The following is a 14,790-nucleotide window of genomic DNA, read 5'->3' as shown; positions in this document are numbered from 1 at the left end:
GGCGGGCCAGTGGCTGGAGCGGCTGTCGGGCAGGCGGCAGTCCCGCCCCTGCCCCCTGGGGTGCCGCCCAGCTGGACGCGGCGCTGGCGGCGGCTGCGGGGGCTGCGGCGCCAGCGGAGGCGCGCGGAGTGGTGCGCCCCGCGAGCCCGAGAGGCGGCGGAGAGGTGAGAGGGGGCGCGGCCCGCGGCCGGGGAGGGGGCGGGCGCCGGGGCCCGAGCCGAGGTCCCAGGCTGGCGTCCCGGAGACGCTCGGACCCGGGCGCCTTGGGATGGAGCGGGGAGCGCCCAGGAGAAAGGGAAGTTTGGGGGTCCCGGGCCCGCTTTCCAGAAGAGATCATGGAAGCGCCGAGCCTCTGGCGAGAGAGACGCGGCGCGCGGGGGCATCGAGTGTGCGCCTTCAGCAGCTGGGGCGGCTGAGTAGTTATTTGAGCGGGTGAATGAGAGTGTAGTATGTGTGGCACGTCGTGTCCCCAGCGCTGGCTCGCGCGGGGGGTGGTGTGCGTGGAAGCGGGTGTGCGGGGCGTTGCAGAGTTTGCGGGGTTGCACGCGTGATGGGTTCATTTTCTCAGCTGCGCGTCGAGAGCGTGCGGCGCGCGCTGCGAGAGGCGGTTTTGCACCGCGGCAGGGAGCACCCTTGCTCGCACCCCCACTTCCCTGGGGTTGCTTGGCCGCGGGTGGACCTTGGAGGGTCTGTGTCCGCGACCCGTGGGTGTGCAGTGTGCGGGCGGTTGGGTCCCGGAGCGCCCACGAGGGGCGCGGCCGGTGACTCACCTGGAGCAGTGTCCGCGGCTCCGCCAAAGCCCAGTCCTGGGAATCTCCGTGGGAGACGCCGGACAGGCGCGCTCCCCGCTCCATGCCTCAGTTTCCCCATTTGTCCTAAAAGAGCTGGTCTCTGAGGAGGCGGATTGTGAACTAGGGCGAAGGGGCTTCGCGGAATGCGCGGTGGCAGCGGGATGAGGGGCCCTCTGCAAGCCAGGGGAAGTGGAGCCGCTCCTGCGTCTGGGAAGGGGTTTTCAGCGCGGGCGGGATCGGATGGGTTTGTCAGGTTAGGGTAGTGTGGGGGTGCTAATCCATCTTAGACACTAGGAATAAACCGAGGGGTGATGACCTGTGCAGACCTTAGCGGGGACAATAAGGTGGCGGCTGCCCCATTTAACACGCCTGTGCTGTCTTCTCTCCTCAGGAACCCGGCGCGACCCCCCAGAGGTGTGCCCCGCCCCGGCGCCATGCACTGCGAGGTGGTGGAGGCTCACTCGGACAAGAGGCCGATGGAGGCCCCTGGCGCCCCGGGACCCGGCCGCGGGCCCGCTGGCCTCGGCGTGCACATGGCCTTCAGGGTTACCGTGAGCGGTGGCGGCTGCGGGGATGTGGGGCCGCGGGACCTGCTGCCCCGGCCACCTCTCCCTCTGCCGCGCGCCCACGACCTCCTAAGACCCCGGAGCCCCAGAGACTATGGCCCTTCGAAGACCGGGGCCGCCGGCAAGGGTAAGTCTGACCCAGAAACGTGCCTGGCAGCATGTGTGGAGAGATGGGGGCTACCTGCCTTCGCCTTTGTAGGAATCCCCTCGAGAACGCTGGTGGAACTTTCTCCAAAGAACTTGGGTGGACTTTTCTCCGAAGCTCTTCTCTGTCCTAGTTGTTTGGGTCTAGCCTGTGTTCCTGAAACGATGCCGGTTTGGGAATCATGTAACTAAAGTCAGTATGTCTCTTTGTCAGAAATATGCGTATAGAAAGCTCAGATCAGGTAATTTTGCTTCTCTGTGTTTTTGATGAAAGTTCTGTCAAAGTTGAAAGTTCCGTCAACTTCTTATTATAAATTAGGTGAGTCGAAACTCAAGCTGCTACTTACCGTAATTTTTATGCCTTTAGTCTCTGAGCCCGCTAAAGATACTATGAAGGATTTCAATCTCAGTAAATAACAGACACCAATGACCTTAAAGCAAGACCCCCCTTTTTTTTGGGACCTCAGTTTCCCCACCTATCAAGTCAGGAATTAATTACACCAGATGATTTCTGAAATGCTGATGGAAAATTTTATGAGTCTTTAATCTAGTCTGAGTCATCTCCTGACTTTAAAGATGACTTTTCTGTATTTATGCTTACAAACTTAGTTTTTGGTCAAAAGTTACTTTGCAACACCCTTTTCTCTCTGGTGAAGCTGGTAGATAGAGGGTCAGGCCCCACTACAGTTTATGGGCTCAAAGTCAGTGCCGATGCCAGGATTCTCACTAATATGTTCTTTTCATCACAGTTAATTATTATTGAGCCATTATTTATAAGTTTCATGTTGACAGATAATTAACCAGAAATTGGGGCAATTGTTAAGATGCTTTGTCCCCCTCTGTGCTCCCCCACTCTCCTTTCCCCCTGGGAAATACCAAGGCTTCACGATTAGATATTAGAACTTGGGATCTCTTGGCTCTTTTTCCAGGTGATTCTCAAGGAAGATAAAGCTAGTTTATTTTACAGCTTTTTATGTATCATTCCTTTAGCGTCAGCCCCAGCAACTTAGAAAAACTAGGGTGGCTTGCTTTTTTGAGAGGCGAGCCCTTCTGGAACAAAAAATACCCAACTTTGCTATTCAGGGACTGGTAAAATGAAAGAAACATAAACAGTTTCTTTTTAATGAAACACCTGACTTCCTAGGAGAGAGCTATTTCTTGTCTCATTGTTTTTTAAACGTCAGGCTTTTTTTTTTTTTCCTCCAAGAGCTGAAGACTATTTTTTAAATGATAGATTTGGAAAAGAACGCCACTAGAGTATTATTGCTGGAATACACATACAAGGTTCGTTTTTACTAGGGAAAGGGAACGTTGTGCTGCAAAGCATGAGTAATATTTGCTGCCCCAGCTTGCCTCCTACTACACACAATCCTCCCTTAAACAGATACCCTCCTGTGATGTGCGTTGAAAAAAATTCCGTAGCTGTCATCCTAAGATCTGGTTCTCCACAGACCTGGAGACTCTTCTCTCAGCCATAGCCTTGTTCTAATTTACAGTTAGAGATTGCATCTCATGTGTTGTGTATAATTTCCACTTCGATTCCCCCAGACACCAGTTCTTTTTATTTACACCCTCACACCCATGTTGAAAATCTGAGCTCTTAAAGTCAGGGCTGTATTTGGAAAGAGCAGACAGGGATAATAAAGAGATCGGAAGAAGATCTTTCTCTGTCCCTCAAGATACGCATTCTGGTTAAGGTTTTTGTAAGAGGCTTCTAAATGGTTTTCTTCCTATACTCCAGACGAGACTGGTGAGGTAGGATTTATCACCCCCATTTGAAAGATGAGGAAACTGAGGCGTGAGGGTAGGAGAAATGTCTCATACTTAAATGGCTTCCCAGCAGGTTGGGGCCGAGTGTCTGGTTAGCCCCATTACTCACAGACCTGGGCTTGAAGAGATTTCCGATTTGGCCTCAGTGTCCCTAGGCAAGTTCTTCTTCACAGTCAGGTCACCCAGTGGCCTGAAACAAACCCAGCTTCCTGGCAGAGCTTTGGCAGCCCTGTTAAAAATGCCACAAGGAAGCAGCACCTTCTCACTGCCCCTACACCCAGTAGAATATTCCCCAGACCACGTGTGTTTGGTGTCTGGCTAAACCTCTCAGGCTTATTGGAAACAGACAGAAATACCAATTGAAAAATATTTATTGACTGTGCTGGAAATTGTAAGACCCTGCCACCTATGATCTGTGGGACCTGGGGGAATTTATTTCGTTCTCGGAGCCTTCCTTTCCTCATTTGTAAATGTGCTGTGAGCCTCACTCTGGACGTGACAGAGGGTGAACGGCCTGGCGAGTCTGGGGATCCCTAGTGTAATGCGTTTCACATTCTCAACCTCTGGTTTTTCTTTTGCATATGAGGTGTATCTCAGAGCAATGAAACTATCCTGTTGCAGGAATGCTTTTCCCAACTAAGGAGGTGGAAGCGTCATTTTTACTCACTCAAGCAGGGCACCATGCTGGGGTCGGTGATACTTCAGATAAAGAGGGTAGGACAAGTAGGGAGAAAGGTTTGACTTAAAATGTTGGCTATGAAGAGAGCTAGTTCTGGTGTACTAGCCGAGGAAGCAGAGAACAGCCTGGCTTCAGGTCTTTTGTGACCACTGCTGCCCAGTGACTGACAGAGAAGACAGTGCTGCTTGGTCTGGGGTCAAGTTTCAGAGGATCTGCCTTCTGCCTCCAGCAGACCCTAGGCTGAGGGAGGGAGCAAGCTCTTGAATCCAGCAGCTCGTCCGTTAATATTGGGGTCTTCTGTGCTTCCAGATCTGGAGTCGGGAGGCACTGGGGAGGGGGCAACGTCACGGTCTAACATTGTCATCATTTACAATAAGAATCACGATCTGTTTATGGCAGAGTCCCGTTTATCCAGATTCCAAACAGCTGGAAAGGCCAAATTACCAGATGCTGCATTTTTCTTTCTTATTATTAAACACCCGACACTCTGCTTTTGGAAGTCTTGACAAGGAAGGAAGGTAAACATCTGGGTTTTATGGAGGCGGACAGTTTTGTGGTGATGGCCGATGACGCTCATTCCCGAGCACGGCGCTTTACAGTTTTTAAGCGTATGTTCCCACACATTCTCTCATCTGCCCTCTCCCCAGCTGTACCCTGCCTACCTTGTGGCGGTTCTGAGGGAATAGATGTAGAAGCACTCTGCAACCAGCAAAGCGCTGGGAAGATACAGCAATTATTGCTACAATTCCCACTTGGTAGGTGACGACATCAAGGTTCAAGGTTCTGTTCAAAGCCGTGGACAGTAAGTGGCAGTTTCCAAGGTTTCCTGTTCCAAATATTTGATCTCGGTTTCTATAACTTGTACCTTTACCATATGTGAGTTGGTGGCCGAGAGCTGGCATTCACGGTGGCCTCTTTGAATATTCCCAGGGAATTAAAACTATTTTTGCTTTTCATATTTCTTCTGTCTTGAATTTTTGGAAATCGGTCGCTGGTATCGATGACATCGCTAGAAAATGCCTAGTTTACCTAATGATGCCGTTTGTCCAGAGTTTATTCCCAGACCAAGCTATATAATGAGCCCACTATTTAATTCTCAGCAGCTCAGCCCTTTTTACTGTGCACTGTGACTGGACAGGACTTAGTAATAAAAGGGATGCTGATGATCATGAAGGTGGGCTCTGCCATTAGTAAACAGCCTCATAAGGACTGTAAAAGTCAAAAAGTAACTTCAGAAAATAGCTAGTATGTATATATTATTCTTTAAAAAGGAAAGCGATTGTAGACTGTGTGCATGGGTGGGTGTTAGGAGCTGTGTGTGTGTGGGGGGTGGCAGAGCTGGTGGTGGGAAAGTAAAGAAGCCATGATTTTGGATGACTTTGGTGGCTTTGCTGGGGAGAGTTTTTTTCATCGGAATAAGAAGCCACTGTGATGTTCAGGGGAGGCTTTGGAGAGGCGAGTGCATCTATAATAGAAAGGTATGAGTTATTTTTAAAGCATTTACCCCCTCTGGCTCTGGTGGGCAATTTGCTTGCATTTCATCCATTTTAAAGTGCTGGTCCTGTGATCCGGAAATAATCAGATCCAAATTTTTTTGGTGCTTGAGGTTTCAAATAAGGGGGAGAAAAACCTGCTAGCCAAATGTCAGGCTCAGTAAGACAAAGAGAAACATGTATGTGTGCGTGTATACAAATAAGATAGGAACATGTTGCGTCTACAATCGAAAGAGTTATGTATCTGACAAATCTTTTATGGACATGTAGCAGAAATATAATTCCCAAAGATTCCCTGGGAATCTTATGCAGCTAGAATTTCTCTTTTCTTCCTGCCTCCCAAGTTCTCTAGGAGCTGTTGAGACTTGGCGAGCATAATGGAAAGGGGACCATCATCAGCCGATGAGGTTGGAGCTTCATCTAGCTCCCCTGGTTTCTGAGCAGCCTACCTGTAGCTCATTCAGCTGGACTGGGGTCGCTGGGCCCTCAGCTGTGCCCTCCCACTGACAGGCTGGGTTGCAGCCTCCCTTTGTCTGTGATTTAAATACATCCTCTTTTTATACATCGTGGTTTTTCTTCACACCTCTCCTCCTTCTGAAAAAAACCCGAGGTCACCCCATCTTTGAGTTATTCATACCCCTGTGTTATGTTCGCGTGAGAAGCTAAATGAGCCAGCACACTGATTTTTACAGTGCGTTAAAAACCCATTACAGGCATAAGTGCACAATGAATCATTAAAAAAATATATTCTTATGTTCTTTGTTCCGAATGTTGCATAATTATCATCATTTTCTTCGGTTTTATTTTGCGGAGTTTGGCCAGCATCCTAGAAAAGGGGAGAAACTAAAGTTTGGAATAGGGTTTTCAATCCTTTTTTGGATAGGATTAGGGAAAAAAAGAACCAACAGACCAACTTTATTTGTAAGTTGACCAGCGACTGTCACTCACTGTCACTAACGGTAGCTTTTGCATAGAAAGGATAATTTCCCTTCCTTCCCTCATTTTTCTTAGCAAATAATTCCCTGTTTTGAAGTCAAAATGGTGGTTATTTCAACCACGTCACCTTTTGTATATGATTATATTCAAAGCTAAATTAGAATGTGTGGTTTGCCATTTTTTTCCCCCTAATACAAATTTTACTTGCAATTAGTTTGGACCTAGACAGTTGTCTTGTTTCTTCTGGTTAGGGGGTAGTTTATTTTTGTGTTTAAAGAAACAAAGACATTTAGTTCAAGGCAGAGAAGAAATGAAACAAATTCTGTAATGGGCTTTGTAAAATTCAACTGCATTGTGTAAAAAGCACGGCTGAAATACCAGGGCCAGGAACAAAAGCACAGAGGCCTGAAGTATCTGTGCCGCTCGCCTTTACCACGCTTATGGTTCTAGCACACGACTTGGTGTTTGTCAACAACCACTGCCCAAATTAATAGTTTACAATGAAAAAAAAAAAAAAAAAAAAGCTCTCAGCATTAGAAGCAAAGTCCGGGACTGCTTGCTGAGTTACTGAATAAGAAAAGCAGAAAAGAGGGGGAAAGGTTTGTGGCTGCTTTGGTCTTCCAAAGCCTTATTTATAAGAAACTGAAAGAAAACAGAGGCTGGGATCCGGTGGGGGTGGAGAGAATGCAGCCCTAACCCAGTGGTCTTAGAGTTTAAAGTCACTTAAAGCATCTGTTTTCTTCTTTTTCCCTGTCTTCTTTTAAACTCCAAAGGGTTGTTCCTTCAGAAGGTTACCGCGGAATCGAAGCGGATTGTGTTAGCATTACGAGCTGTGTTTTTAAAGTCAGCATTTGAGTCAGATGCACTGAGAGGAGACCTTCTGTCCGCTAACTGAATAATGCATTTCCTGTATGGCCTGAATTTATTTGGTGGTTATGCTTGGGCTGCCTGGAGCAAACACATTCATTCGCCGTTGAGCGGCCTAAGTACATGTGGGCCACGCCCTTTACTCTGAGCCTTGGTTTCCCCATCTGTAAAATGGGAAGCAGTTCAATGGATGATCCATTGTCTCTTGTGACTTTGATACGCCAGGATTCCAGACGAACTGGGCTGGGAGGTTGGGAAGGATCCAGAGTGTGGGAAGAGGCTGCCTTTGTCTCAGTTACGTTATACTTGACCTCTCCTCGGAGCTCTTGACTCCTGAAACTCAACACAGAGGAATAGAAAGAGGAAGGTCAACTCACCTTTACTGAGCACCTACTCTGTGCCACGCCTAGCATTTTATAACTGTGATTGTATTTATTTATTTTATTTTATTTTATTTTTTAAAGTTTTTTTTAAATGATTGGAGGTTACTATTTTTTTTTTTTTAAAGATTTATTTATTTATTTATACAAGCACTGGGTACAGTCAGAAGCGTGGGAGGGTGAGAGAATTCACCAGAGCCAGAGCAGGGAGCAGAACAGGCAGAAGGAGGTCTGCGCACCACGTGGGACCCTCGACTGGCGGCCGGGGATCGAACTGGTGCTGCAGAGGTTGCGGGCAGCTTTGCAAACCAGTGCTCAACCGCTGCGCCACTGGGGAGGCCCTGCGATTGCATTTAAATAATGCCCAACAACCCTTTGAGAAAAGGAAGCATTATTATAATTTTATGGATGAGGAAACTGAGGCTTGGGAAGGTTAGGTGATTTGTTGAGGGTTGTACAGGAAGCAAGGAGTAGAGCCTGGGATTTGAACCCAGCCCTGACAACAAGGTGAGTACACTCTTAAGCACTGCATTCTCCAGGACCAGCTTTTCAAATCCAGCAGTGGAGGGGGTCGCTGCGGTTGTTGAGGGTGCCCCCTAAGCCCTGGGAAGGCAGCAGAAGGCCACAGACTCATCCAGACAGTCATCCCCTGAAGCCTGCTCTGAATCTCAGTTAATAGATTGAATGTGACATTAAGGGGAGACTCTGTCTCCATTAGGGCTCTGCCTACTCCCCTGCTAGAAAATGGGGGAAAGACAGTAGTTTCCGCTGTGATGTACGGCCCTCAGGCAAGTTCTCTCTGTGACTAAGGAGGCCCCCCACCCCTCTTAGAAGTAACCCTGTCTCAGAAGCAGTGGTACCTCCAACCCTCTCCAAATGGTTATTGCAGGTTCTCATCTCTGTTTGAGCCTGTCCTGCAGTGGAAGATTTCTTTGCCCAGGCCCCGGTTGTGATCTCCCTTCTACTGCTTCTGAAGACATCTGTTTATAGAGAATTCCTCGTGAGCCCTCCATGCCGGTGTGGAGAAGGCATGCTTCACTGGCCAGGGCAGTTTGGAATCTACTAAATAATTGTTTCTTGTGAAATGCTTGGTGGGGTGAGGAAGGGCTCCGGACGGAGAACAAGCCAGGGATCAGGGTGAACCTGAGAGTTTGTGGGAGATGGGTCTTTTGTGTCAAATGATGAATGAGCCAAATGACCCCCTATGGAAGGAAAATGACAGCCACTGCTGGGTTGTGTCTGTGGCCTTGCCTGAGGGCCTGTGTATCCATGACAATGTAAGCCTAAGGAACTCATCCTTCAGCCCAAAAGAAATGGCAGGAGTCTGTGCCTTTGCAATTTGACCCTGGTTCTGGAAGGGGGAAGAGGAAGAAGTATCAGGGATGGTCCGGGTTGTGATGTGGCCCAGCCTCTTCCGACTTGTATCCTTTCAGCAACCAGATCACTCTTAGAGGTTGTTTTGTTTTTAAATAACAGTCTTGATGGAAAATAAAGCTTTAGTAAGAAACCAAGGGAGTATTATAAACCCAACTTAAAAAACACAGATCCCACGTGCTGTTTTAAGCTCTCAGGAGGGCTGGCATTTGGGTTTATTTTGGAACGTTGCTGAACTATATGAATTATTTCTCTGAGGTTTGGGTATTTAATACCTAGTAGAAGTTTGTGTAAGAGTTGATGATGTATTTTGCGGACTCTCCAACCCTGTAAATAAATTACACGTGCCGGCTGAGGCTGCCAGGATCCACTGTGTCAATTGAAGCTTAATTTTTATCCCGAACTACTTAATACTTTTGCCTTAGTGAGCAAAGTTACCAGGTCTCTCCCAGCCCCGGTCCGGTTCCAGGAGGGGGATGGCGTAGGAGCTGGTGGCTAGGCCCTGCCGATTCCCCGGTCTTGACACAGTTTTCGGTGGTTAAGTAGCTTCAGCACTCCTAAGTCCAACCCTTCAGGCAGAGAATGATAATATAATTTTAAGTGTATCGTAAAAATGAAACCAAATCCCTTCCACTCCCCAAACCTGTCTCACTCTTCCTCTCTCTGGAGAAAACGGCTGTAATTGTGTGTTTAATCTCAGGACTGCCTGTGCATTTTATCTTATTTGAGTGCAAAGCCCAGGTAATAACGTTGGCATTTCCAGCACGAAACAAAATAGGGTTTCTAATTTGGAGACACTATTAAATATTTCATGCTTCAACCAAACTCAATTCTTTTTTCCTATAATAAGTTTAAATATTAATTCTCTGGAATGTCAGATGCCTAAAGCTAGGCATTTAGTGATCTGCAGTTTCAAGTATCTCGAAGAAGGTTTATGAAACAGGATATTTCACTGGGAGGGATGAGTAGTGTGCTTCAGAGATATCTGAATTCAAGGCAGCGTCTTCTGATTTACTTTTTAAAGGGAAAAGGTCATAAAATAAGTTGCTTTATGTGCTGAAGGATTAAGTGGCTTAGGCTGAAATAACAGCAGAGACTTTTACTGTTTTTCCCCATGATATTTTAACAATGCTTTTTGGGGGAGGGGGTGGGTCATTTTCCCGCCTGCTTGTCTCCTCCCCTCCTACCCCCACCAACCAGATGGCTTTAATTCTAACCAAATCCCATGCTGAGGCCAAATGATTGATCAAACAGTCATTTGTACTTTCTTAGCGCTCTTTGTGAGAATGTCTCTGCATCGGAGAGTCTCACTGGGGTAGGCTCTTCTTTGGGGCTTCAGATGGTACTTTTGCAACAGATTGAGGGGGCTTGGAGAGGTTGGGGGCATAAGGGAGTAAAATCCTAGGCCTTGAATCCCAAGAATTTCTTGCTCAAAACCTTTCTGTCACTTTGCATCCCTGAGAGCAGGGTTAGTCCAAGTTTTCTAAATCCAAGGACAAAAAACTTTCCCTTTCCACATGATAACAGTTATATTTTTAGTATCTGTTGATGGAGAAGATACCTAACATGGTCATTTTAAATAGATTTGTGTTTTATCACTCAGACAACCCCTCCACACATCAGTGGAGACATCTGCTTGTTTTGCGGACAGACACTCTCCCCCTAAGTTGCAGCTTGGCTGGTAGGTGGGCAACCAGTTGACAATAGGAAAAAGCAGAGTCCTTTGATCTGGTCTTCAAGGCCTTTCCACTGGTCCAGCTCCATCTCCTGCCAGTGCCAGTTTTCCTTGTTCTCGGCTAGCACTGGAGTTTGTAGCTGTTGACCTGAACCTTTTTTCTTTACTTGTCCTTATTTCCTTATACATTGTGCGCTTCTTTGATCCATCTTTGTGCCTTTTTACACCACTTTGGGATTAAGTTGAAAAAATCGTTAATATTCAAATATTTATCTTTGTATCCTTGTGTCCAGCACCAGAAAATATCTGAGAAGGTGGTATTGAGGCTGTGGGCATGGAACCAGGCCACTAGATTCCTAACTTGTTCTGGGTACTAACTTGGGAAACTTGGCAACTTATTGTGCTCTCTGGGCCTCAGTATCTTTAGCAGTAAAATGGGGATGATCAAAGTAACTATCTCAAAAGGTTATTAGGGCATGAAATGAATTAATGCATGTATGAGTCCTTAAATGCTGAGATTGACAAGTGATAAAATGCTCAGTTAATGATGGGGTCGTTGTTATTGCTTTTGCTATCATGTGGAGTTTGATAAACAGAACCTTTTGAGGGGAAATTCCTTCCTTTCCCGCCCACTGAACCAGTTCCTACTTATTCTTTAAGACCAGCTTAAATGTCACCTCTTCCCAGGAGACTTGCTTTTCTCCCTAAGAAAGGCATACGTTTTAAGTAGGCAGGCCCATGCTAGAGCCCTGGCACCTGCAACCCTCATCCTTCCTTTTGGTACAGCACTGACCACACTGCCGATTTTCTATTTCCTTGTCTGTCCTTGAAGATAGAGACAGAGTCTCATTATCCCTTCTCCCCGTGTGCCCAGCGCAGGGCCTGGCTGGGAGTACGCATCCCAGAAAGCTGGGAATGGAGTTCAGCCTAGTCTCTGCCCACAAGGAGCTGGTAGCCTGGAAAGGAGTTTTATGTTCTTGTTTTTCCCACGCAGTGGAGCACATGGCGAGCTCTCAGAGTGCTCTAGACTCCAGTAAGTGTGCGGCGATTTCCCATGAGCAGATGTAGTCTCTTTCCCGCACCATCTTGGGGCTTCACCATGAGGTCTGCGCTTGCTTGCTGGTCCCACCTGTAGGACTTCTCTGTCCTCCCCTTTCTGGGAAGAGTTGGCCTTCGTAATCACAGGCCCTTTTGGTTGCAAGCTGTCAGAGCTTCCAGGCTGGGCCAGGTGAAGCAGCGAGGAGGCTGTGGCTGCTCTGGAGGACTGGCCAGGATCGTGGGCACACTCAGCTGCCCTCCTTTTAGGCATGGGCAGTGCTGGAAAATGTGTCTCATTGTATGAAAAAGAGCAGATTGGTGGTTGCCGCACATCTGACCCAGATTTCTTAAAGATGAAGAAGAACCTTGGGCCAAGGATTGGGACTGAGAACCAGGAGCCAGATGATGGATTCTTAGCAGCCCTGCGGGCGTGAGGATTAATGGACACACCCCAGATGCCCACTCCAGTGTGGGCTTAGAGCCCAGGATAGGGGTGGCGGTGGCAGTGTAGTGACCTCCTGTCTTGTTTGGGCACTGTTGTGGATTGAGCTGAGTGAACTATAGAACTTTGCCCAAATTACTACTATTCCTTCAATCCCCCTTTGAACAGATGGGAAGACCAAGGTTCAGAGAGGCCATGTCACCGAGGTAAACACATGACTATTGGAGTGACAACTGGGTTCAGATCCTGACTAAACCTCCTATGGGGCCTTGGGCAAGTGTGTGCACTCTGAGCTCCAGGTTTCCTCATTTGTCAAATATAGAAATTCCTATCTCAGAGGTTTGATGTGTGGATGAAGATGACAAGTCTGTGGAGCAGCTACGTCAGGGCCCAGCACAGGGTTTGTGCATAACAAACTCAAGCTGTTGTTGTATGGAGGACAGAGCTGGAACCAGGTCCCCAGGCCAGACTCAGACTAATGCTGTTTCCTCTGCACCACAGTAGCCCATCCCCTTAGTTTGACTTTTTTGGGGGGCGAGGAGAAATTTAAAAAGTAAGGAGTTTGGAGGCAGAGACTGACCTTCTAATCCCAGTGCTAGAGGACACTGGTCTGATTGGTATCTTGCTTCCCTTGGTGCTAGAGGAAGGGCATGTGGCCTGGGTTGCCTATGCATAGCTCTGCAGACCCTGGCCCCAGTGCTGAGGTGTTCAGTGGGGTGTGGAGGTCGTGGTGTTTATGGAGTGGAAAAGGAAGCACAAACTCCCTACCCCTCCCCTGGTTAAATGGGTTGGGACATTGCCTTCCAATGCTAATATCCAACTGAGTTACTTGGATTCTACCTGTGAACTCCTGATGCCCTTGCTGGTCTGCTCCCCACATCCCCATGCTTGCACTCTGCGGAACTCTGGTGGCTTCCATTTGTGAACAGATAGCCCTTGAGGCCATTTTATTCTTCCTACAGGTACTCCTTGTGCGATATCACCAACGTGTTTGACAGGTGAGGAAGCTGAGGCCAGACAGGCTAAATGTCCCGTGCATAGTTCTAGAGCTGTTGGGTGGTAACTGCCGTCCTGTCTGACTCTGAGAGCTCACCCTTTCCCACACCTTGCCACCTCTCTGGGCTTGCCTGTGGGTCCCATGACCCACTGCTGCCTTGGGTCCAGTCTTACCCACTCCAGCCAGAGTTATCATTTCCTTTTTTCATCTTCTGGCTGCCCTTTGTCTCTGTTCTTTCACTCAACAGTCAGCTTATCATAGATACTTGGTCTGTGTGTCTTCTCCCATGAGATTCCAGAACTGGGTCTGTAAACACAGACTGAAAGTAAAAGGTTGGAAAACAATCCTACAAGCAAATGGACCAAAAAAGAAGGCAGGGACAGCCATGCTTATATCAGATGAAACAGACTTCAAATTAAAAAAAGTAAAAAGAGACATAGATGGACACTACATTATGATCAAGGGGACAATACATCAGGAAGATATAACACTCATCAACATATACTCACCAAATGAAGGGGCACCAAAATATATTAGACAATTATTATCAGCTCTGAAAACAGATATTAAAGAAAATACATATATAGTGGGAGACTTCAACACCTCACTCTCACCAATGGACAGATCAATGAGACAAAAAATAAACAAAGACACTAGAGCCCTAAATAAAGACATAGAATTCATGGACTTAACAGACATCTATAGGACACTGCACCCAAAAAAAATCTGAGTACACATTTTTCTCAAGTGTGCAGGGATCATTCTCCAGAATCGATCACATACTGGGCCACAAGACAAACATCAACAGATACATGAAAATCAAAATCATTCCAACTGTCTTCTCCGATCTTAAAGGTATCAAGCTAGAAATAAATCATGAAAAGAAAACAAGGAACCTTCCCACTTCATGGAGATTGAAATCCACACTACTGGAAGACCACTGGACTAATGAGGAGATCAAAGAAGAAATTAAAAAATAATTTGAGTTGAATGACAAGGAGGGGACAGCACTTTCTGGAATGTATGGGATGCAACAAAAGCAGTAATAAGAGGAAAATATATAGCAATACAGGCTCACATCAACAAACAAGAAAGAACTCAGAACTGGGTCTGTAATGAACGTGTCCTCTGGCATGGGCCAAAGAGCAGACAGAACACAGGACACCAGCAGAATTAAATCTGTCCCTTTTTGGTCAAGGTGCAGTTTCCTAGGGAGTTACCCAGGCGGATTTTCAGGATAGCAACCCAGAATGACTATTTTGGAGCCTCAGTTGTCCGTTTGTAAAGTGGAGAGAGTGATCCCTGTCCAGCCATTGTTTGAAGCCAGAGGGATGATGTGTTTGAAAGTATCCCAACAATGGGAAGTGCTGGACCTGGGTTTGTTGATTTGTTGATTTGTTCATCAGTGTCTATGGGTTTCCATCCTGAACCCAGGTATTGGGTTGGGTCTGGGTTAACAGACAGAGCCTTCGTCTGCCAGGAGCTTGCAGTCTAGAGGGTAGGTGGGTGACGGAGAGTTTGCAAACTGGCTGGGGCCCAGGTCCTCCCCTGTGCAACTTCAACCCCTTATTACCTGGCCCACTGTACTAAGCAGGCTCCTGGGCTGCAGCCAGACTACCTCTTATGCTTGACCTGGGA

The 14,790-nt window shown here is 47.4% G+C and overlaps 1 protein-coding gene across 2 annotated transcripts in view; it reads left to right on the top strand.

Moving 5' to 3' along the window:
* Window positions 1–1,225: 1,225 nt before the first annotated feature.
* GLIS1 (GLIS family zinc finger 1) overlaps window positions 1,226–14,790 on the top strand; it is a gene marked incomplete at both ends in the record, with an annotated part of 199,478 nt that continues 185,913 nt past the window's right edge. For both annotated transcript variants that reach the window (XM_084241895.1, XM_084241894.1), the window contains one exon: window positions 1,226–1,484. In XM_084241895.1, coding sequence (XP_084098021.1) covers window positions 1,226–1,484 — 259 coding nt within the window. The remainder of the gene's footprint in view (window positions 1,485–14,790) is intronic.

This window comes from Talpa europaea (genome assembly GCF_964194135.1).
Source record: "Talpa europaea genome assembly, chromosome: 9".
Taxonomy (NCBI): Eukaryota; Metazoa; Chordata; class Mammalia; order Eulipotyphla; family Talpidae; genus Talpa; species Talpa europaea.
Note: the sequence above shows the minus strand (reverse complement) of the source record. Positions and strands in the feature narration are given on the sequence as shown.